Below are 22,972 nucleotides of genomic sequence, written 5' to 3'. Positions count from 1 at the left end.
TGTTTCCATTAAGGTATTTTTTGGAATGAAATAAACATTTGGATTGGTGGATTCTGGGTAAAGCAGATTACTCTCCATAATGTAGGTGGGCCTCATCAAATCAGTTTGAAGGTCTTAACAGAAAAAGACTGACCTCCTCCCAAGTAAGAAGGAATTCTGCCAGCAGACTGCCTTTGGATTCAAATTGCGACTCTTTCCTGGGTTGCCAGCCTGCTGGCCTACCCCATATTTTAGACTCTCCAAGTCTCCACAACCATGTGAGCCAATTCCTTAATTCCTTAAAATCCCTCTCCCTCTCCTCTTCCCAACCTGTGCATATGTGTGTACATGCTCTTTTGCGTGCGTGCGCGCTCTCTCTCTCTACATATATATATATATATATATATATATATATATACACACACATATTAACACATTCTATTGGTTTTGTTCCTCTGGTGAACCCTAATATAACATACATATAATTTTTTTCTGAAGCATTTGAGAGTAAGGTGTAGATATCGTGCCCTCTCTTCTATTTTCATAAAGAGAAAATGTATTTACTCAAAAATATAGTTTCTATTTCCTGAGAAAGAGGTCTTACATGATTAAGTGCAATTATCAAAATCAGAAAATTTTATATTGATAAAATACTATTAGTCCATATTTAAATTTAAAATTCACCAACTGTCTCAAGAATGTTCTTCACAGCAATCTTAAATTTCCCAATCTAGGGTGTAATCTAGTAGCATGAACTGCATTTATGTGTTATTTCCTTTTAGTTTCCTTCAGTCTACATCAGTTCGTTAGACTGTCTCTTGTGACACCAACATTTTGGAAGAGGACAGGTCAGTTATTTTATAGTATGTCACTACATGCTTCCCTCATTATTAGATTTAGGCTATGTATTTTTGACAGAGTACTACATAAGTGATGTTATATCCTTCTCAGTGGGTCATAACCATTTGTCCCATCATTGATAATAACTCTGTACTTGATTTAGGTGGTATCTGCCAGGTTTTCCACTTCAAAGTTACTATTTTTCCCTTTGTAATTGATAAGTGACTTGTCAGAAGATACTCTACAATTATGTAAATATTTAGTTGGCATTCTAATATAAGGAAGAGATTTCCCTTCTCCCCTATTTATCATCAGTATAGATTTTATTCAGTGAGTTATAATCCATTACTGTCCCTATTCATTCTGATGCGCAAGTTATCCCAGGTATGGTTACAAATGGGAGCCTTTTCAAACTAGCTCCTTTGTCCCCTGGACATGTCCCCAACATTTTTTTGAGCACTTCCTTACTTTCTGGCATAAGTTGTTCCAGGTTCGTTAGAAAAATAGGTCTGCCCCAGCTTCTGAATCAGCCATTTCTTTGAAGACATTATGCTAAGTATTCATTTGTTGTGTCCTTCCTTGGCGATATTATGCTGTTATTTGAAGACATTAGGCTAAGTGAAATAAGCCAGTCACAAAAAGACAAATACTGTATGATTCCACTTATGTGAGGTACCTAGAACAGTCAAACTTAGAGAGACAGAAAGTAGAATGGTGGTTGTCGAGGGCTAGGATGAGGAGGAAGAGGGAAGTTATTGTTTAACTGGTATGGAGTTTAAGTTTGGGAAGACGAAAAAGTTCTGGAGATGGATGGTGGTGAGGGTTGAACAACAATGTGAATGTATTCAATGACACTGAACTGTACAATTAAAATTAGTTAAAATGGTAAATTTTATGTAATGCAAATCTTATCACATACACATACACTTCCCCCAAACCGTGCCACCAAAAGCAAAGTATAGGGTAGGGATGGTAATATGGAACATACGTTCCAATAGTGGCACACTACCTAATTTTAACGGCAAAAGATAAAAGAGAAAATTACTCTGGGGGCTTCCCTGGAGGCGCGGTGGTTGAGAATCCGCCTGCCAATGCAGGGGACACGGGTTCGTGCCCCAGTCCGGGAAGATCCCACATGCCGCGGAGCAACTAGGCCCGTGAGCCACAATTACTGAGCCTGCGCGTCTGGAGCCTGTGCTCCGCAACGGGAGAGGCCGCGACAGTGAGGCCCGCGCACCGCGATGAAGAGTGGCCCCCGCTTGCCGCAACTGGAGAAAGCCCTCGCACAGAAACGAAGACTCAACACAGCCAAGAATAAATAAATTAATTAATTAATTAAAAAAAAAAAAAGAAAATTACTCTGTAAAAATTAGTATCATCAATGTTCCAATTAAAATTATGAAAACTCATTTTTCATTCAGGTTCTATTATTATACTACAAAATAATGAATGAATGAAAGTTGTCTTGATTTAAGTTACTGAAAAACTTGTAAAAAATATGGAAAAATTAGTTCTCAATACTTAAAACAATAAGATGTAGACAACTAACTGCTTTATTAAAATGAATTTAAAATACAAATTATAAAATAGATATAATTTTTTAATACCCTTAATAGCAGAACAAATTTTTACATGAAACTTTCTTTTTAAGTTGGAAGTTGCTTTGGTTAAATTTTTTTTGTTTTGTAGACTGAAGCTGAATATAGATACAGTTCAAAAGGAGACATACTAATGTATATTTGTATATAGATACATATGTAACACAGCATGACTTGGGAGGCTTGCCACTTTCTTAGGTATATAACCTCTGGGAAGTAATTTAATCTCTTGGTGACTTGGTTTCCTCATCTTTAAAATGAGATTTATTTAATACAATTACTGTGAGGATTAAATGAATAAAGATATGCAAACTATTAGCACATATTGTCTGTCACACAGGTAAATATTCAATAAAAATTTGCTAGTTTTACATGTGTATGTATAAATCTATACTTAAACAGTATTTTGCAGTATAATTTATTAACAATATTTGATGGATATTCTCCCATATCTATAAAGATCTAGTCATTTAAAATTACATTTAAAGTTGAAATTTTGAAAATAGTCCAAATTATTATAAATCAATGTAAATAATAATGATCACTTGAAATTCTTTTTTATTTGTCTGAATGAACACATTGATGTTGGTCAACTGCTCTTTTAGCAATTAGGAATGTGACACTTAAACAATTTTTTTAAAACCAATCCACATTTTAAAAGTATCTTTTGACTCATCACTACACTTTTAGGAATTTTTCTGAAATACACACTTACAATAATGTTCACTTGTCTGTAATCACAAGGGACTGGATATAATCTAAATGCTCATCAATAAGGGGGCTGGCTAAATATATAAAACATCCTTATAACTTAAAATATCCCACAGTCATTAAAAAAAATTAATGAGGTAGAGCTATACATGGTGATATAGAAGGATTTCCAGAATATAAAGTAAGAAAACCAACAGAAAAATACATATAGCAATGATCTCATTTATGCTTACAAATAAAACGCAAAAAACTGAAAAACAGATTTTTTTCCTGCTTAACAATTTAATAACAGTAAATTGCTAATAGTGGTAAATCTGGGGGATGGAAAAAGAAAGAGATATCTTTCTATTTTCAACCCTTCTGTATTATTTGAAAATTTTTAAACCTTTTTTCTTTTATTGTAGTAAAAGTATATACAATATAAAATTTACCATTTTAACCATTTTTAAGTGTACAGGTCAGTGGCATTAACCATTACCACTATCTACCTCCAGAACTCTTTTCATTATTTGAAATTTTTATCATGAGCTTGTACTGTTCAGTTTCCGCAACAACTTATTATTACAAAGATTTAAAAGTTTAATATGGTCAGTGATGAGAAACATCACTTCCCTGGCTTCCCTGGTGGCGCAGTGGTTGAGAATCTGCCTGCCAATGCAGGGAACACGGGTTCGAGCCATGGTCTCGGAGGATCCCACATGCCGTGGAGCAACTAGGCCCGTGAGCCACAACTACTGAGCCTGCGCGTCTGGAGCCTGTGCTCTGCAACAAGAGAGGCCGCGATAGTGAGAGGCCCCCGCTTGCCGCAACTAGAGAAAGCCCTCGCGCAGAAACGAAGACCCAACACAGACAAAAATAAATAAATAAATAAATAAATAAATAAATTTAAAAGAGAAACATCAATAGAAAAAGATCATATGACAATGGACAAGGTTTTGCTCAATTTTAAAAAATTACCTTAACTCCTTTTATCTTATATTTTCATTTTGTTTTTATCATGAATGACAAAAATTATATTTACTAAAGTTTTAAAAATTGTCTTGACTTAATTCTTTTTCCATTTATAGAAACCAAAATTGTTCTGAGGATTTTTTTTTTTTTTTTTTTTAATTTAGCATGAACTGAAACTTAACCCTCTCTGGATAGGGCTTTACACTTTCGTCTCTGTCCTGGAAACCCAGGATAGCAAATAGACAATGACCTCAAATAGTCATTATGAACATAAGCAACTATCCAAATCTGAATCACTCCATTTCTGTTGTTTGGTATTCAGGCAAATAGTTCCATACAGTTGACACCAGAGAGAGTAAAAGCTATAGCTAAGACCCACCAATTGCTTAGTATTTGCAAGGGACAAAATATTAACCATACAGTAGAGAAACAAGAGAACATCGTTAGCAGATGATCAAAATTAACATCACCAATGAGAGGCAGAAGGATATCATGTGCCTCTAGATGTGATATACTGAGGACACAAAATCACTTATGTAGTTTTCCATCTAGGAATGTAAAACCTGCACCTAATCATAAGGAAACATGAAACAAATCCAAAACGAGGAACAATCTATTAAAAAGGGGGGCAGGGTGATTGTGAACTATACTCTTCAAAAATGTCAATGTCATAAAAGACAAAGGCTGTGGAAATGTTCTTGTTTAAAGGAGACTAAAAAGACATGGTAAGTGAATGCAATACCTGATCCTAGATTGGATTTTTTTTTTTTTAAGATTGGATCTTGAAGGAAAAAAATGCTATCAAGAATGCTACTGGATCAACCAATAAAACTAGAATACAGATGCTAGATTATATAAAATTACTGTATCAATGTTAATTTTGTTGAAGTTGATAACTGTACTGCAGTTATTTAAGGAAATACACACGAAGTATTTAGGGGTAAAGGGCTATAATGGACACCACTTAAATTGAAATAGCTGAGGAAAAAAAATACTATTCAAGAGAAAAAGATCAAATGATAAAGCAAATGGAGTAAAATATCAATAAAAGGTGAGTCTAGGTCAAGGGTACATGGATGTTCTTTGTAGTTTTCTTATTTCTGCAACTTTTCTGAAAGCTTGAAATTATTCTCAAATTTAAAATATTAATGAAAAAGTTACAGAGAAAAAAGATTTAGAACCTCTAAATCTAAAAAGATTTAGAGGCCTCTGGTTGAAGTTAGAATTTAAGGAAGAAAGGCAGAGAAAGAATGTGAGAATTGGGAAAGGATACCTATATGGATAACAAACTTCGAATGGGATGAAGCTAAATGATTTAAAATAAAGAGAAATTAAATCCTAAAATTAAATTTAGGACTTATAAAATAATGTTTGAAAAATCAAAGTGCTTTACCTTAATTTAGCTGAACGTAGTATTCTGGTAAGTGAAACACAATTTCCTTCCATGATACCCTTTCCAACTGTGGGAATAAGGCTTTTGCGGCAAGCAACATATAATGAACATGCCAACCAGTGTATAACTTCTCCCTGGCAGGCAAAAGATAAAACAGCAAAATGGATATACTACGTTAAAATGCTTGAATTCTAGAATCAAAAGAGATCTTAGAATTATCTGGTCTAATTTTCATCCTGTATTAATTAACAGGCCAGAGAAATGAAGATATTTGCCCAAGGTCACAAAACTTAGTTGGTTGCAGTAATGGGTATAAAACTCCTTACTCTTAGTCCTGTGTAACACGCTAAATCCGTTTTAATCTAAAGATAGATCTCTCACCTATACCCCAAATCTAATATTATTGAAGAGTTTTCAATTTCTCAGCATTAGCTTTCTCGATATTATAACACCAGTCATGGCCTTGATGATGCTGAAGTTCCTACCATTTTAGTTTTAGGCTTCTTTTTTAACCAGTTTGGCAGAGAAAGGAAAGAACAGAGTAGAAGATGGCAAGAGAATTACATATATAAAAATTAAGACCCATCACAACACAAAGGAGACTGTCAGTTTTGTGAGGTAAAAATTTGGGGAATTATTTACCCTAATCTTTAAAATAGTAAGTATGGCTCTCTATCTTAGCAGACACTTCAATTTACAATGCTACAAAAAAGGTGACATTTGGGAATTCAACACTTAATTCTCTGCTTTAGGCTTGAGATATCCAAGCTAGATTCACTTTATGACTTCACTGCTGAGCTTTACATAAAATTAAGAACTAGACTCAAATCTCATAGCACAACACAATACTGTTGTGCAGATCCTCTTTAAGATCAGACTCTAAAAGAATAAAATGATTGATAAAGATTTCTCGCAATAATCCGAAAGGGGTGGGTAGAGATGGGTAGCCACCAATAAAGCCACCTAATGTTCCTACCCTAAAGTACTATAGTGAAAAGTCTCATTTGCTCAAGGCATTAAAGGAGGCAGGTAAGCTTAAGGTTGAATACTTTTAGAAGCCTTGATTAACTAACTGTTTGGGTATAACATCCAAGTACTCTACAGCTTTTGGATACAGGCTACTAGATGAAAACACTATTAAGACAGAGAAAATTTAAGAACCAAAATTACTGCTTTGATTTTTTTTCCTTTAAAAAAAAAAAGCACCTATAGTATTTAATTTAGTTCCTTTATGCTAGGCCTTAGAAATACAAAAACAGTTTCTAACCTCAGGGTACTCCAAGTGTAGAGCTAAGAGGAACAGATATTATACTATTATCTATAATTGGTGAGATATATGTTTTAAAAAGAATTGAAGAGAAAGTGTTATGGGAGAATATAGTGTAGTTACTGATTTTGACTGGGGGTCAGGGAAGGGTTCACAGAGGGAGACAAAAGTGGTAAGTGGTGAAAAATCACCAAAATGTACGGGGGAAGTGGGGTGGGTAAGCAGGAGCTTGTCAGGTAGACTAGAGGGGACAGGGGCTGGGCAGAGGGGTTCTTAGGAAGCAGCAGATATATAAAAATGCCCTCCACCAAAAACAAAGCATAAAAGAAGAGGAAAATAAAACACTCTAGATAGAATAAACACTCACAAAATCTTAATTCACACAGCTGTGAATTCGGTCAAACATTTAAGATATCCTGATCAACTCAGCCTAACTGGAGATTCAGCTCTTCAACTTTCGCTGGAGTCGGGAGTGAGGGAAAAGTTTCCAGGCAGAGGGATTGGCATGGAGAAAGCACACAAGTAGGAACAAGCTGGGCATATTCAAGAATCTGAAAGAGGTGCCCAGTTTAATACCTTGACCACCGTCTGCACTCAGCAGTGCTTTTCAGTGACAGACCAAATGAGGACTCGATGTCAGAAATGCTTTCTCAGACTTTTAAAAAGTTTGTTTCCAATCTAGAGGACATAATTTATAATCTCCCTTAGTTTCTTATTCTTTCCTCAGCTTTCCACTCGTGTCACCCAGAGACGCACATCACTGTCCTTCATCCAGTCTATCCAGTCCTACCCTGGAGACATGCAAGAGTCTCTCTTCTTCTCCCTCATACACACACACACACACACACACACACACACACACACCTCCAAATTTCCAACTCTATGCCTTAGAGCCCACCGATTAATTATTTCACCAGGTGATGAGTCAGGAGAGCCCTCTGGGTGAGTCCAGCCCTCTTGGATCACGAAAATCTTTGACCATAAGGCTGCTGGAGCAACTGCAAATACATTCCACCACCGTTCTACCTCTATACTGGGCTTATGCTTGTCTGGGTTCCTAGGACAATTAGCAGAACGACCCTGGGCAAGACAATCCTCTGGGCCTTGATAATATTGCCTGCAAAGCAGGTTTAATACTCGCTGCCCTGCCATGTTCACAGGGCTGTTGTGAGGACTTAATGCAAGAACGGTTGGGGAAAATCTAATGATAGCCTACATTTATTTTGTTTAGAGACAGACACTGTGCTTAGCATCAGGATAACCTAATTATCCCCATCTGAGAGAGGAGGAAGCTGGGGCCGAGAGATAAGCATCGTGTGCACACTGGCTCTGATCAAACTGCTGTACAGCGGCAATACTGCCGAAAGAGCAACCCACACCTCGAGGCGGAAGGGTGGAGAGTTTATGGCTCAGACTCCTTACTCCGGCTCCACCTCTAACGGTGCGACCTTGAGCTTAACCTCTTCCGGGCTCAGCTTCCCCATCTGTGTAACGGGGATCACAACATGTTCGAAGAGGTGTGGCGGCGAGAACCAAGTGAGATGACATATTTAAAGCGCTGGGCAGTGGCGTCTGGGCACACAATTCACGTAAGCTTCTGCCATTAGAGTAACTGTTTGTTTAAGCAGACTTAAGGGCAGTCCCATGACGTTTGTGGCACTGGTCTGAAGACTAGGGGACCCCTGAGTGGCGTGTGACCTTGGACAAGCCACTCCTTTTCCGGATTTCGGTTTCCCGCCTCAAAATAAATGGAGAGATTGATCTACACTCGCCCTTCCAGCTCCGCACTCCTCGGCGCGAGGCTGGGCAGAGACCCTTCCCGGTGGGGAAACTCCCACCGCCCCATAGGGTGGGGTAGGGGCGGGGCGGGGGTGGGGCCTGGCGAGCTCGGTCCCGCTGCCCCACCTGCCGCCGCTCACCTCTAGGCTGTAGTTGCCCCGGATGGCGGTGAAGTCGTCCAGGGCTTCGGCCGCGCTCCCCTCATCCAGGTTCAGCTCCTGGCACAGGGCCTGCAGCGCCTCCCCGGCCGCGGCGACCACCGCCGCCCCCTCAGCGTGGGGATCGTCCTCGTCCATCCCCTCAGGCCCGGCGGGCGGCGCGATCACAGGCCCCCCAGCTCCTTTCTCCCTCCTGGGCGCGCTACCCACAACCCCCCGCGCCAAAAGCGCGCGAAAATCGGGAACCGCAGCACGACGTCTCCTCGATGGTCTGCATCCGCGTTTCTCCTCAAAAAGGTCCGTTTCTCCTCCAGGGCTCCCAGCCGTCCCTCTCAGGAAATGTGATAAGAAGACGGACTTCGGGGCCTAGAAAACCTGGACTTGGCCCTTGGCGGACAGCGGTGGAACCGCCGGCAGGGCAAATTGGGAGCGGAGGGATCGGCGGTCCACGCGCAGGATCTGCTGGGAGTTGTAGTCCGTATCCTGCCTTGGAGCCGGCTGCGCCGCCCTTTCTTGGTGGCTCTTTGGTTTGGGCCCCGCTGGGCTGCCAGTTGCGAGGCGGCCCCGTTCATCTTAGGGAGAAGCCTCTTCTGCCCGGCCAACCCACGGGCCTGGGTTTGTCCCTGCCCCGGGACGCCAAACACAGTCTGATCGAGAATTGCCCCTTGAGTTAGGAGATGGAGGAGGGACCTGAAAAAAGTGGTCTCTCGACAGCGAGGGCGGGGGAGGGCCTCGTCGGACTCTCCTCAGTGTCTCCAGCGCCTAGTGAGTGGTCTTTTGAATGACTGAAGGGTTGGTGAGGCAAGGTTTATTGGGGGATACCTGTCCATCTCTTCTTGATCGCTAAACGAGGCTTGACCTGGGCTGAAAGAAATGCAGTAAGGGGCCACTTTCTCAGCTTCCTGGGAGCTGGGACCCTGGAACCCAGTGAAGACTGTTATTCCAGACTTAGGAATGGCCTGAGCACAAGCCTGAAGGCATGGAGCTAGTCTCGAGGCTTACCCTTCCGCTTCACCAAAAACACCTTCTCCGAGAAGAACCAGAGTGATCATTTGAGAAGGTAAATCAGAGCACGTCAGTACTTCACTCAAGATCCTTCAGTAGATTCCTTTTGCCCTTAAAATAATATCCAGACTTCTTGACCTGGCCTATAAGACCCCATGTGACCTGGCCTCACCTCATCTAGGGCATTGTCCCCCTCCTCAGGTATATAACAAGATCCAACCTCACTGCTTTGTTTTGGAACCTCGGAAATGCCAAGCTGCCAAACTAGTTCTTGCCTCAGAGCCTTTTGCACGTGCTGCTCAAACAGCCCCACATACTCTCTGCCAGATCTTTGCTTGTCTGGCTCCTCCTCATCCTTCAAGTTCAGCTAAAAGTCGTCTTGTCAGGCCACCCCTGAGCACTGTATTTAAAATAGCTGACCCGCATCTCCCCCCATCCACCCCATTTCATTGTCTTCATAGCATCTTATCACTATCTGAAATTATCCTATTTGTTTATTCGCTGGCTCTTCCTACTAAAATGTGAGTTGCATGAGAGCAGGGGCCTTCCTTTCATGTTCACTGTATTCCAAAGTTTATAGATGAGTGGCCAACTTGTAGTTGGCACTCAGTACTTAGCATGGTGTGTTTGAAAAATTACAAAGAAAACCTTTGTTGCTTAGATGAGGGAAGGAGTCACCAGAGATGAAAATGGAAGACAGGTCAAGTTAGGTTGCAAAGGATCTCATAAAGGTAAAAGCGTGCACATTATCAGTGGGGGTTTTAATGAAAGGAGGTGAATGATCGGTATGTGTTTTGGACAGGTTCCTCTGGCTGCAGTGTCACACGTGGATTGGATGGGGTAGAGAGTAGAGGGATGAAGATGGTGGGAGGTTGGTCCAGCGTAGAAAGGAGCCAGTCTGGAGAGACAACTGTGTCCTAGAACTGAAGGGGGCACTACTGAAGAGGAGAAGTCTCCAATAACAGGTTTCCATCTGGGCCAAGAGGGTGAAAGGTGATACTGTCAACTAGAATGGGAGTACAGCCAGAGGGATAGGATCAGTTCTGGAACTGTTGTGTATGGGATGCTTGCAGGCAGTTTAAAAGGAGGCTGTTGGATCCTGGAGCGTAGCCCCTCTCTCCTGGGCAATTTCCCAGTCTTCTACATTCTCCACACGTGGGGAGGGGTGGGACTTGGGAACCAGTGGCAGGCTGGGTCTCAAATGAGTAAAAACTCAAACTCCCCCTAAAAACTCAAACGCAAACTGAACCACCCATGTGGTACTTGCAACTCTGCTTTCTTCTAGCTGACTTCAGGGCCATCTCATTATCATTTTCTGCAAGGGATGTTGGCACATAGTGTCTGTACAGAGACTTACCTCCCATGAGATTTTACTTAGAGGTTATGGGCTGTTAAGGGGAGGTCTATTGCCAGTGCCAAGGGTTCTGTAACAGGGCTTATCGTCCCTCCTCCTAACTTCCTTTCCTCTCAGCAAAGAAATGTCAGGATTAGTGGAGGTGAAATGGATGAAGGTCTTCCTGTACTGGCTCATTTGTTTTCTAATTAACCTACTGTGCTTCTTTAGGAGAGAGCTCCAGGAGTGGAGACAGCCTAGACATGAAGATTTGGGAATTTTCAGGCAGTACCTGAAAGCTAAGGGAGCAGGTTCATATCACTCAGGGAATGTGTTGGCATGAGAAGAGACTCAGGGGTAGAACCTTTAGGAACACCAACATTTCAGGGATGGGTAAAATTTTAGGAGTGAATGAAAAAAAAAACGAACTGTCCAGAGAGGTATAAAAACAAGGACCAATATTTCAGAGGCCAGGAAAGAAGTACTCCATAGAGTACTACCAACACTACAGAGAATTCAAATAGGATGAGGAATTCAAAGAAGACCTCATGTATTATCTTTCATATGTTTTCAGTGACCTTTGCCAGAAGCAGCTGCCTTTTGCACAGTGGGAGTGGAAGCCAGATTACTGTGATTGAGGGGCTAATGGGAGGAAGGTCAGAAAGTTGAAGTAGGAAGTAAAAACTTCTCTTTAAGTAGTCTGGTGGAGGAGAGCCAAATGGAAGGGTATTTTCTAGGACTGGGAAACACAAGCATGCGAGTAATCAGAGACAGGCAGCAGGCAGAGATTGAAAATAAAAAAAGATCATCAATATAGTCAGGCTCCAGAGAAAGTGGCCAAGCCGGGGATCCAGAGCCTGCCCTTCCTCTTCATAGCTCTTGTCTGGAAGGGGGTCACCTCACATCTAGATTAAGCAGAACTGCTAGGTGCTCTGATGAGAGCAAAATAGCAACATGCAGTTGGGAGTTGAGAGTGGGAAAGGTTTGGAACAACTTGAGAAATATCACTGGCTCTGTCAAATGCAGACATCATGGTTGGAATTTTTTGAGGAAAAATGCAGTAAAAGTAAGTCTACCCCATGAGATCCTGGGTTTCGTAGCTAGTCCTGGACAAGATCACAAGAGCTGAGAAGCCTCAAGATTTTTGCCTTTGCCATAACTAATCAATCTCCTTTTTATCCATATCTGAACTTCAGAGAGTCATTCTGGCCTTGAAAAGAAACCAAGATAAAAGGAAACAGCTCTCAGGAATTATAAATCAAATAGAACCTGAGACTCATTGCCCCATTTTTCATCCCTTTAGTAAGTAGTTGGGTTTTCAGTGAGTTGCAGTACGTACTATAGCCCATTTCTTCTTTGCAGCTGGATTTGATTCTCCTGATTCTTGTCCCACTGCATGCATACTAAGTCCTGAAAACCCTTCATTTCTTCATTCCAAAAATGTTTACTGAATGCCTGCTATGTGCAAGATACTGATTCTTCCTTTGCTGTGACTTTCAGATCATCCAGACTTGAACTGAGGGGCATTGCTGGCTTGAAAATGATCCAAGAACAGAAGAAACACCTCTCAAAGGTCATCCACCAAACAAACAAAAACTGAGAAACACTATCTGTTGTTGTTGTTTTCTCCTCAGGAGTGAATCTGGGCTCTAACTTTGGATTTTCAGTAAGTCATATCCTATATGTAAAGCCTTCCATTTTCCCCTCCTATGTTTTGATTCATCTGATCTGTAACCCTTTACATCCAATTAACCACTCACATCTGTGACTTTTCCTTTTGCCATGTTGTAATTCTCAGACTGTCCTGAATTGAATTATTAGGAAGTGCAGGCCTTGGAAATGAGGCCACGATAAAAGGAAAAAAATCTTGAGTTCCCTTATTTCCCTTACGAAATAAAGCAGATTTAAGCAGTACTCTTTTTTTTTTTTTTTTTTCCTCTTTTGGACTGTAACTAAACTATATCATTGTTTTGTTTTGTTTTTTTACATATTCATTGTAGCATAATTGCTTTACAATGTTTTGTTAGCTTCTGCTGTATAACAAAATGAACCAGCTATATGTATACATATATCCCCATATCCCCTCCCTTTTGCGTCTCCCTCCCACCCTCCCTACCCCACCCCTCTAGGTGATCACAAAGCACGGAGCTGATCTCCCTGTGCTATGCAGCTGCTTCCCACTAGCTATCTGTTTTACATTTGGTAGTGTATATATGTCCATGCTACTCTCTCACTCCGTCCCAGCTTCCCCTTCCCCCGCCCCCACTGTGTCCTCAAGTCCATTCTCTACATCTGCATCTTTCTTCCTGTCCTGCCCCTAGGTTCATCAGAACCATTTTTTTTTTTTTTTAGATTCCATATATATATGTGTTAGCACACGGTATTTGTTTTTCTCTTTCTGACTTACTTCACTCTGTATGACAGACTCTAGGTCCATCCACCTCACTACAAATAACTCAATTTCATTTCTTTTTATGGCTGAGAAATATTCCATTGTATATATGTGCCACATCTTCTTTATCCATTTATCTGTCGATGGACACTTAGGTTGCTTCCAAGTCCTGGCTACTGTAAATAGTGCTGCAGTGAACATTGTGATACATGTCTCTTTTTGAATTATGGTTTTCTCAGGGTATATGCCCAGTAGTGGGATTGCTGGGTCATACGGTAGTTCTATTGTTAGTTTTGTAAGAAGCCTCCATACTGTTTTCCATAGTGGCTCTATCAATTTACATTCCCACCAACAGTGCAAGAGGGTTCCTTTTTCTCCAAACCCTCTCCAGCATTTATTGTTTGTAGATTTTTTGATGATGGCCATTCTGACCTGTGTGAGGTGATACCTCATTGTAGTTTTGATTTGCATTTCTCTAATGATTAGTGATGTTGAGCATCCTTTCATGTGTTTGTTGGCAATCTGTATAACTTCTTTGGAGAAATGTCTGTTAAGGTCTTCTGCCCATTTTTGGATTGGGTTGTTTGTTTTTTTTTATTGAGCTGCATAAGCTGCTTGTATATTTTGGAGATTAATCCTTTGTCAGTTGCTTCATTTGCAAATATTTTCTCCCATTCTGAGGGTTGTCTTTTCGTCTTGTTTATGGTTTCCTTTGCTGTGCAAAAGCTTTGAAGTTTCATTAGGTCCCATTTGTTTATTTTTGTTTTTATTTCCATTTCTTTAGGAGGTGGGTCAAATAGGATCTTGCTGTGATGTATGTCATGGAGTGTTCTGCCTATGTTTTCCTCTAAGAGTTTTATAGTGTCTGGCCTTACATTTAGGTCTTTACTCCATTTTGAGCTTATTTTTGTGTATAGTGTTAGGAAGTGTTCTAATACCATTCTTTTACATGTAGCTGTCCAGTTTTCCCAGCACCACTTATTGAAGAGGCTGTCTTTTCTCCATTGTATATCCTTGCCTCCTTTGTCATAGATTAGTTGACCATAGGTGGGGGGGTTTATCTCTGGGCTTTCTATCTTGTTCCATTGATCTATATTTCTGTTTTTGTGCCAGTACCATACCGTCTTGATTACTGTAGCTTTGTAGTATAGTCTGAAGTCAGGGAGCCTGATTCCTCCAGCTCCATTTTTCTTTCTCAAGATTGCTTTGGCTAGTCGGGGTCTTTTGTGTTTCCATATGAATTGTAAAACTTTTTGTTCTAGTTCTGTGAGAAATGCCATTGGTAGTTTGATAGGGATTGCTCTGAATCTGTAGATTGCTTTGGGTAGTATAGTCATTTTCACAGTATTGCTTCTTCCAATCCAAGAACATGGTATATCTCTCCATCTGTTTCTATCGTCTTTGATTTCTTTCATCAGTGTCTTATAGTTTTCTGCATACAGGTCTCCTTAGGTAGGTTTTTCTCCTTAGGTAGGTCTATTCCTAGGTATTTTATTCTTTTTGTTGCATTGGTAAATGGGAGTGTTTCCTTAATTTCTCTTTCAGATTTTTCGTTGTTAGTGTATAGGAATGCAAGAGATTTCTGTGCATTAATTTTGTATACTGCTACTTTACCAAATTCATTGATTAGCTCTAGTAGTTTTCTGGTAGCATCTTTAGGATTCTCTATGTATAGTATCATGTCATCTGCAAACAGTGACAGTTTTACTCCTTTTCCGATTTGGATTCCTTTTATTTCTTTTTGTTCTCTGATTGCCGGGACTAAAACTTCCAAAACTATGTTGAATAATAGTGGTGAGAGTGGGCACCTTTGTCTTGTTCCTGATCTTAGAGGAAATGGTTTCAGTTTTTCACCATTGAGAATGATGTTGGTTTGGGTTCGTCACATATGGCCCTTATTATGTTGAGGTAGCTTCCCTCTATGCCCACTTTCTGGAGAGTTTTTATTATAAATGGTGTTGAATTTTGTCAAAAGCTTTTTCTGCATCTATTGAGATGATCATATGGTTTTTATCCTTCAGTTTGTTAATATGGTGTATCACATTGATTGATTTGCATATATTGAAGAATCCTTGCATTCCTGGGATAAACCCCACTTGATCATGGTGTATGATCCTTTTAATGTGCTGTTGGATTCTGTTTGCTAGTATTTTGTCGAGGATTTTTGCATCTATGTTCATCAGTGATATTGGCCTATAGTTTTCTTTTTTTGTGACATCTTTGATTTTGGTATCAGGGTGATGGTGGCCTCATAGAATGAGTTTGGGAGTGTTCCTCCCTCTGCTATTATATCATTGGTTTTTAGTAAACAGTACTGCCAAACTCACCAAAAAAAAAAACCCAGCCCATGCTGTCCTCTTTGTTATCACTGACTCCCCTGCTCCTTCATCCTCTATACCTAATTACTAAATCTTGTGGATTCCTCCTCCACCAGATTTCTAGCTGTCTTTCAACATGTTATATTTTCTCTTACAGTCCATCTTATGTTTACTTCCTAGTCTAGTCTTTCTCAAGCAGCATTTGTAACGTGTCTCTTTCTCAAGACTCTTCAGGGCTTCACTATTACCAGTTGAATCAAATTTAGGCAGCTAAGCATTGAAGCACATCTGTCAGGTCCAGCCTCACCTGCATGCTTTTTTTTCTTTTCTTTTGTCAATATGCTCTCCCTACTTTTTCTCAGGGTACATGTTGGGTTTTATTTTTCGTTATTATCCAATGGCCTGCCGTGTTAACACTCAACTGAGCTTTTTTGAATAGAAAATGAAGTATGGGTGGTGAGATAGATTTACTCTGCCCTTAATTTCTGATCCAGATACATCATGAAGGTTGTTTCTATTTTGATCCCATTGTGCCTCTATGATTAGCCTCCCAGTTGTGGTTTAGTATTTCATAGTTCCCCAGAGCATGTGTCGAGAGCCTGATGAAGACCTTTAGAGGCTCCAAGACTAAAAAGATGATAGTATACACCCTTCCAAATGTAATTCAAAATATAAACAATTCCAAACCCCAAAATAAGGGTAAGAAAGTACAACAAAGTTCTGATTATTTTTCCCAACATGACTATTTCATTTTGAAATTCTTTACAAAAAAAAAAAAAAATTTTTTTTTTTTCCCCCAACTTTGTTCTGCCCTAAGCAACTACTTAGTCTGCACATGCCCCTCTTAGGAAAAACTACTACAGCTAACCTTCTATCTGTCAAAAAAAAGCAGTTAATAGTTGTCAGGGAGGGGCAAGACCAGCCCTCATCATTCTTATGGTTCTTGTTCCTCAAAGGAAAAACTAACGTGGTGGTCCTTAAGCTGAGTCCCTACAGAGAAGGTAATGCCAGCCCTACTCAAAAGGATAATTAATGATTTTTCTACCTCGCTTAGACTTTAGATAAAGAAATTAAAAACCGAAAAGCCCAATTTAACTTAATGTTAATTCTAAGGCATTTATCCATCAAAATCTATGTCCAGGGCACTCGATTTAGTCACAAGAAGATATTTCAGAATAGCATTTTCTTTTAAGTTTTCCTCTAAGAGACTGTCCTGACACAGACTTCATTCTACCTAGAACCAAAACTTAGGATCACTTTTGTTTCCTGAATGTATACATACTTATGTTAATCCTGCTCCCCTGTATTCTCAGAGAAGTTGGAAAAGTGAACACTGGTTTAACCTACCCCCTACCGCCCCCCAGAGAATAGCCTTTTAATCAGAAGGTCTTGGTGGAAAAGTCATTCATATGAGAGGGATATATGTAACACCCAAAGATAGCAACAGCAGGAACAGTCTTCGCGAGATTATCCCTGTTGCTTTTTTCCTCATTTCGATTTCCTCATTCAGTTTAGAGAAATTGGTATTTTCCTTTTCTTCTTTGAAACAGCTAAGGCTATTACCTAGGGAGCTACTGAAGAAGGTACAGAAGATTGGAATCAAGAGATTTGAGTCTAAGAAGTCCTAGCACTGCTGCCTACTGATTTTGTGCTCTCTGGAAAGTTATTTAACCTCTCTGAGCCTGTTTCCTCATCTGTAAAATTGTGATAATAATAACTAAATTACATAATTAATGCAAGGTAGAAAAATAACATGAAAGTTCTATACGAAGAACAATTATAACTGTTTCCTCTACTGTTTTTCTACTGCACCAGAAACAAGTGGCTGCTTTACAACCAACTCTAACCTACTTTGTTTCCACATCTTGAAGTGTGTCATCTCAATCAATATAACTGATTCCTAAATGCAGATTAACTGAGATTAGGAATGGGTTCCCTTAGAGCAAACAGACGAAGATTATATATACATAGGTATCTGTATAAAATACCTGGAAGGATACATGAGAAAGTGGGAACAGTAGTTGCGTAAGGGAAGAGGAATTCAATAGTGGTGAGATAAAAATAAAGTTACTTTTACTGTGTATCTTTTTTTATCTTTTGAACTTTGTAGTTACACCAAAAACTAACTTAATAAATAAAATGAATGCTATAAAATAAAGGGAAGAGACCATCACATATATATGCTATGATACTTAAGATACTTTTTTTACTACCTGTTTTTACTGATAAGCTCAGTTAATTAAAAACTGCACCTAGGAACTTCTTAGCATTTTGTCATTTAAGAAACGATTTTTCTCTGTATATTTGATTTGACACAGGGGTGGAGAATCATGAATTAATTTCCATTTACAATCGCAGTGCCATTGCTAGGGTCCTAAAGTTTGAAATGCAACACATAAAAGCAAAACCCATGTGGTCAGACCATTTCAGGTGTTAAATGAATTTGTAACTAAAGTAACAGACCAAAGGCTAATTTCCTGAATATGAAAAGCTCCTATGAATCAACATGAAAAAGACTAACAAATCGCCTCAAAATGGGGAAAGGATTTGAATACAGTCTAGGAAAAGGAAATATAGATGGCATGTAGACACGAAAAGGTGCTCAACCTTTCTAATAAAAAATGCAAACTTAAGCCACTGAAAAGCCATTTTTTTAAACTTTCAATTGGCAAAAATCCAAAAGTTTGAAAATGCTTCAGTGACTCCCCATTTCTTTCAGAGTTAAGGTGAACTCTTTGTCATGGTCTACAGGTCACTAAGGATCTGGACCCTGGTCCCTTATATAACTTCACTTCCCTCTGCCTTCATTTGCTACTCTCTCCTTTCTTACCCCACCCTAGTCATACTGGCCTTCTTGTGGTTCCTTGACTACCCTAGGCAACCCTAGTGCCTTAGGACTTTTGAGATGGCCATTTCCTCTGCCCAGAATGTTCTTTCCCTAGATCTGCATAGCCACCTCCCTCACTTCCTTCAAGTCTTTGCTCAAATATCACCTTCTCAATGAAGCCTACTGTTAACCATCCTATTTAAAATTCCAGCCCCTCCTCCCCACAACCACCACACTCCTGATTCTACATACTCTGCTCTTTTTTCCAGAGCATATTCCAGCTTCTAACATACTGTAAGATGTTATGTTTGGTTTGTATTGTATATTATTATACATTATTTCTCTCCTCCTGCTAGAATATAAACCCCACTAGGGCAGGGATTTCGTTCTCTTTTATTCCTTGATGTTTCCTAATTACCCAGGACAGTGCCTGGCCCATAGCCAGAGTCCAATAAATCTCTGCAGAGTGAATGAATATCACATTGTGCTGGCCAGAATGTGGGGAGAAAAGCACGCTCTTACATCCCTGGGGTGTAACTCTAACTACCTCCATGGAAGTCATTAGGCAATATTTTAATTTGAAAATACAAATGACATATCCTAACTTGGTAATTTCACTTTTAGGATTTTATCCCGAAGATACACTTGGCCATGTATGACATACATATGTCTGTAGTTACTATAGTATAGTTTGTGCCAAAGATTGGAAGTTACCTAAATGTCCAGTAATATAATAAAGGCAACGTACTGGGCAGGAAATAAGAACGAAAACTCTTTTTGGACTAACATGGAAAAATTTCAGATATTAAGGAGAAAAGGTGCAAGGTACAGAACAGTATATATAGAATACTATAATCTGTGAAAACAAAGTAGGGAAGAGAATGTACATATTTGCTCATAAATGCATAATTATGTCTTTTTTTAAATCTTTATTGGAGTATAATTGCTTCAGGAAGATGAAGTAGATGGCTGGGAATATTTTATAACTTTTGCATTTTGAACATATATACGCATTACCACTTTAATAAATCTGTAATAAGAAAAACAAAAGTGTTTTCTGAACTTCTCTCTTTTTCACTTTTTAAGTACTGTATTTTCATTTTAAATAACCCTAACTGACTTAATATTCTGATTTCAAAACAGTATGTTGAGGTCAGGGCTTTCATACAAGGAATCAGATGCAGAGATGACTACTTGAGATTATTTTCAGATTCAGTCATTTACTGATTTTGTTTCAACACAAGACCACTTAACTAATGTCTATTTCATGCTTTTATTTCACTTTTGGCAGTGATGAGGCCTGGGTGGTATAATATTTCAAACATCTTAAAAGGTTCTTTTAGCAATCAGGATGCTGTAGCAATTTCATTTCTTGTTAAATAGTAAAAACTTTGAAGGTCTGAATTAGAAAATCCTTTTATAACTTTTTAAATTTTCAATTTTTTAAATAATTTCAATTATTTTAATAATGCAGTGGATAGAAATGGTTTTGCAAGGAACTTTTGGCTTAGAAATCTTAACAACAACAACCTGATAAGACTATTTATTTTTTTAAAAAATATCTATTTATTTATTTACTTGCCTGGGCCAGGTCTTAGTTGCGGCACGCAGGATTTTTTTTTTTTTTTAGTGGCAGCATGTGGGATCTTTTGGTTGCTACATGCAGGCTCTTAGTTGCCGCGTGCAGGATCTTTAGTTGCGGCAGGTGGGATCTAGTTCCCTGACCAGGGATTGAACCCAGGTCCCTTGCATTGGGAGTGTGCAGTCTTAGCCACTGGACTACCAGGTAAGTCCCTGACAAGACTATTTGAAGCTCTAAATCAGATTACCACAAAGGAAGTTACAGAAATGTGTTTGGCTTAAAACCTATTTGCAAAAAATTTTTTCATATAAAATTACTAAAATGCAGTGGGATTGGTTGGCCAGACTTTATAATTCTAAGGGGTCTTGAGCTGAAATCATAATCTGGGCAATAATACAACACAAAGACTCTTTAGAAATCACCAAGGCTATCGCAGGGGAAAGCTTTGAGGTCTTTCTTGGAAAAATCAACTTCTTTAATTTTAAGGTCACAACACTTTAACTGCCTATAAATTCTTTTCCTTTTTAGTGTCATGCCCTTCTGGCCACAAAAATGATTTCCTGAGATCAAGTAATACACAATCAGAACTTAAATTCAGCAGGATTTAGTGGGTTTGGTTTGGTTGGTTGAAAGACTTGCTCAGGAGATGCACCCTTAAATGGCATGTGTAGGACTGTGACCTAATCTTTTAAACCCATGCCATATAAGCAGTCTTTACTCACCCTTCTGACGTGGTCTGGGGTAAGATTTTACTGAAAACCAGTCCTAGGGACCAAAAAGGCTAGACTCCATTTTGATGTCTCTTCTATAGTATCAAAACTTTATACCTTTTAATCTCATTCACAGGTGGACATCCTTTCTAGATTCCCAGCTCCATCTTCCTCAAACCTCTTCCCATATTCCTGCTCTCTTTTAAAATTTCCCTTTCTGGGACTTCCCTGGTGGTGCAGTTGTTAAGAATCTGCCTGCCAATGCAGGGGACACGGGTTCGAACCCTGGTCCGGGAAGATCCCACATGCCGCGGAGCAACTAAGCCCCCGTGCGCCACAACTACTGAGCCTGCGCTCTAGAGCCCACGAGCCGCAACTACTGAAGCCCGCAGGCCTAGAGCCCATGCTCCGCAACAAGAGAAGCCACCGCAGTGAGAAGCCTGCGCACCGGCACGAAGAGCAGCCCCCACTTGACGCAACTAGAGAAAGCCCGCACACGACGAAGACACAACACAGCCAAAAATAAATAAAATAAATAAATTTATTAAAAAAATAATAAAATAAAATAAATTTTCCCGTTCTATATTCACGCCACCATTTCTATTAAAGTGTGTGTGTGTGTGTGTGTGTGTGTGTGACATTTCCCTCATAAAGATTCTCTGGTATTGTCAAGTGACAAAAATAACACAATTTAGCAACAAGTTTGATGTCCTTTATTCAAGGGAAAACAGCTCATGGATTGGAGGAGTACAGTGCCTCACAGTAGTAGAGCACCGTTCCTGAGGGATTTGGGGCAAGAGCAAGTTTTATAGAATTAGCAGAGGCAACGTGGAAACAGCATGATTAACTAGGAGGTTGGGGATTTCCTTATAAGGCTAGCAGGTCCTATTTTCTAGGATAAGGTTAAGCTAGCTAAAGCTGAGTTGGAAGATCGTAATTGGTACATCTTAGGATTCCTTGACAGGTATCAAGGATTTGTGATGTGGGTCAGGCCACTGGGGTGGCCTCCATTTTGTGGGTCCTTATATATAAATTAACTTTATCAGTATCCATAAGAACCATTTTAAATCAGTGCTGTCTTCCTTGTACATCAAATGATAAACTACAGAGTGAGAAGTGAAGTGAAGAAGACATAATGGAATCATTTGGCAATTGGCACTTGGTGTTTAAGAAGGGGAAGTCATCACCGTTTTTCAGGAACGATAGACTCCAGCACTTCCCTTTGTATTTTGCATATTCTTAATTATTCTTTCTACCCTTTCCTCTGCCGTGTTCTGAGGACGGTTTGGGAAGAAGTAGGGAAAGCAGCTGCTTATGTGATATGGTTTCAGGGATGACAGGAAAAATCTCTATTCCCCACCATCACCTCCAACCTCATCTCCAAATACCTCCCCTCTCCATCCTGCTCAGTAATGCCTAAACTTTCTCAATTAGAGGTTCATGCCCTTAGCTTAAGAACTCTGCTTTGTTAAAAAGCAAAAGTCTCTGGAAGAGTTAACCTCATTAAGTCTCACATTATTAATCACTTACACTAACAGTGAGTTCATCAGATTATTTCCTGAGAGGGAGAGAGAGAAAAAAAGAGCATGGAGCACAGAACCTGGGAGAAGGGAGAAGGGAAAGCTGGAAGGCGCAGAGATTTGACCTGTTTTACAACTTTATCTACTACAGTTTTACTTGCCAGAGCTGATGCCTGTAAGATTCTCCCCTTCCGCAATCCCATCTTTTACTTAGATGATAGTTTAATCTTTCAATAAGAGAAGAAAAATTTATAAAATAGGTATCTCAGTATAAGGAGGAAAAGCTATATTCAAAGTTTTAAAAAAGGGAAAATATAAAATAATAAAGACACTGTTGGGCGAGTAATAGATGAACAATACATTTTAATAGTATATGATGAAAATAAAGCCAAAATGATATTTAATTATATGAACTTTTATATCAACATATTACAACAAAATTAAATGTCCAGAAATATTTGTTTTGTATGTTTAAAAAATTCCATAAAGGGCTTCCCTGGTGGCGCAGTGGTTGAGAGTCCGCCTGCCAATGCAGGGGACACAGGTTCGAGCCCTGGTCTGGGAAGATCCCACATGCCACGGAGCAGCTGGGCCCGTGAGCCACAATTA

General features: G+C 39.6%; 1 protein-coding gene and 1 long non-coding RNA gene across 3 annotated transcripts in view; one reads left to right on the top strand and one right to left on the bottom strand.

The window, feature by feature from the left end:
* RBL1 (RB transcriptional corepressor like 1) overlaps nt 1–9,074 on the bottom strand; it is a 76,328-nt gene extending 67,254 nt beyond the window's left edge. For both annotated transcript variants that reach the window (XM_059897072.1, XM_059897073.1), the window contains exons 1-2: nt 8,659–9,074; nt 5,473–5,606 (exon numbers count right to left, since the gene is read on the bottom strand). In XM_059897072.1, the coding sequence (XP_059753055.1) occupies nt 5,473–5,606; nt 8,659–8,814 (290 nt within the window). In that variant the 5' untranslated portion in view covers nt 8,815–9,074. The remainder of the gene's footprint in view (nt 1–5,472; nt 5,607–8,658) is intronic.
* Nucleotides 8,988–21,432, top strand: LOC132349009 (uncharacterized). Its single transcript, XR_009497610.1, has 3 exons — nt 8,988–9,736; nt 12,515–12,680; nt 20,980–21,432. It is a non-coding gene; the product is annotated as an uncharacterized LOC132349009 (long non-coding RNA).
* Nucleotides 21,433–22,972: the final 1,540 nt, after the last annotated feature.

The sequence above is a fragment of the Balaenoptera ricei genome, chromosome 15 (genome assembly GCF_028023285.1).
Source record: "Balaenoptera ricei isolate mBalRic1 chromosome 15, mBalRic1.hap2, whole genome shotgun sequence".
In the NCBI taxonomy this organism is placed as follows: Eukaryota; Metazoa; Chordata; class Mammalia; order Artiodactyla; family Balaenopteridae; genus Balaenoptera; species Balaenoptera ricei.
Note: the sequence above shows the minus strand (reverse complement) of the source record. Positions and strands in the feature narration are given on the sequence as shown.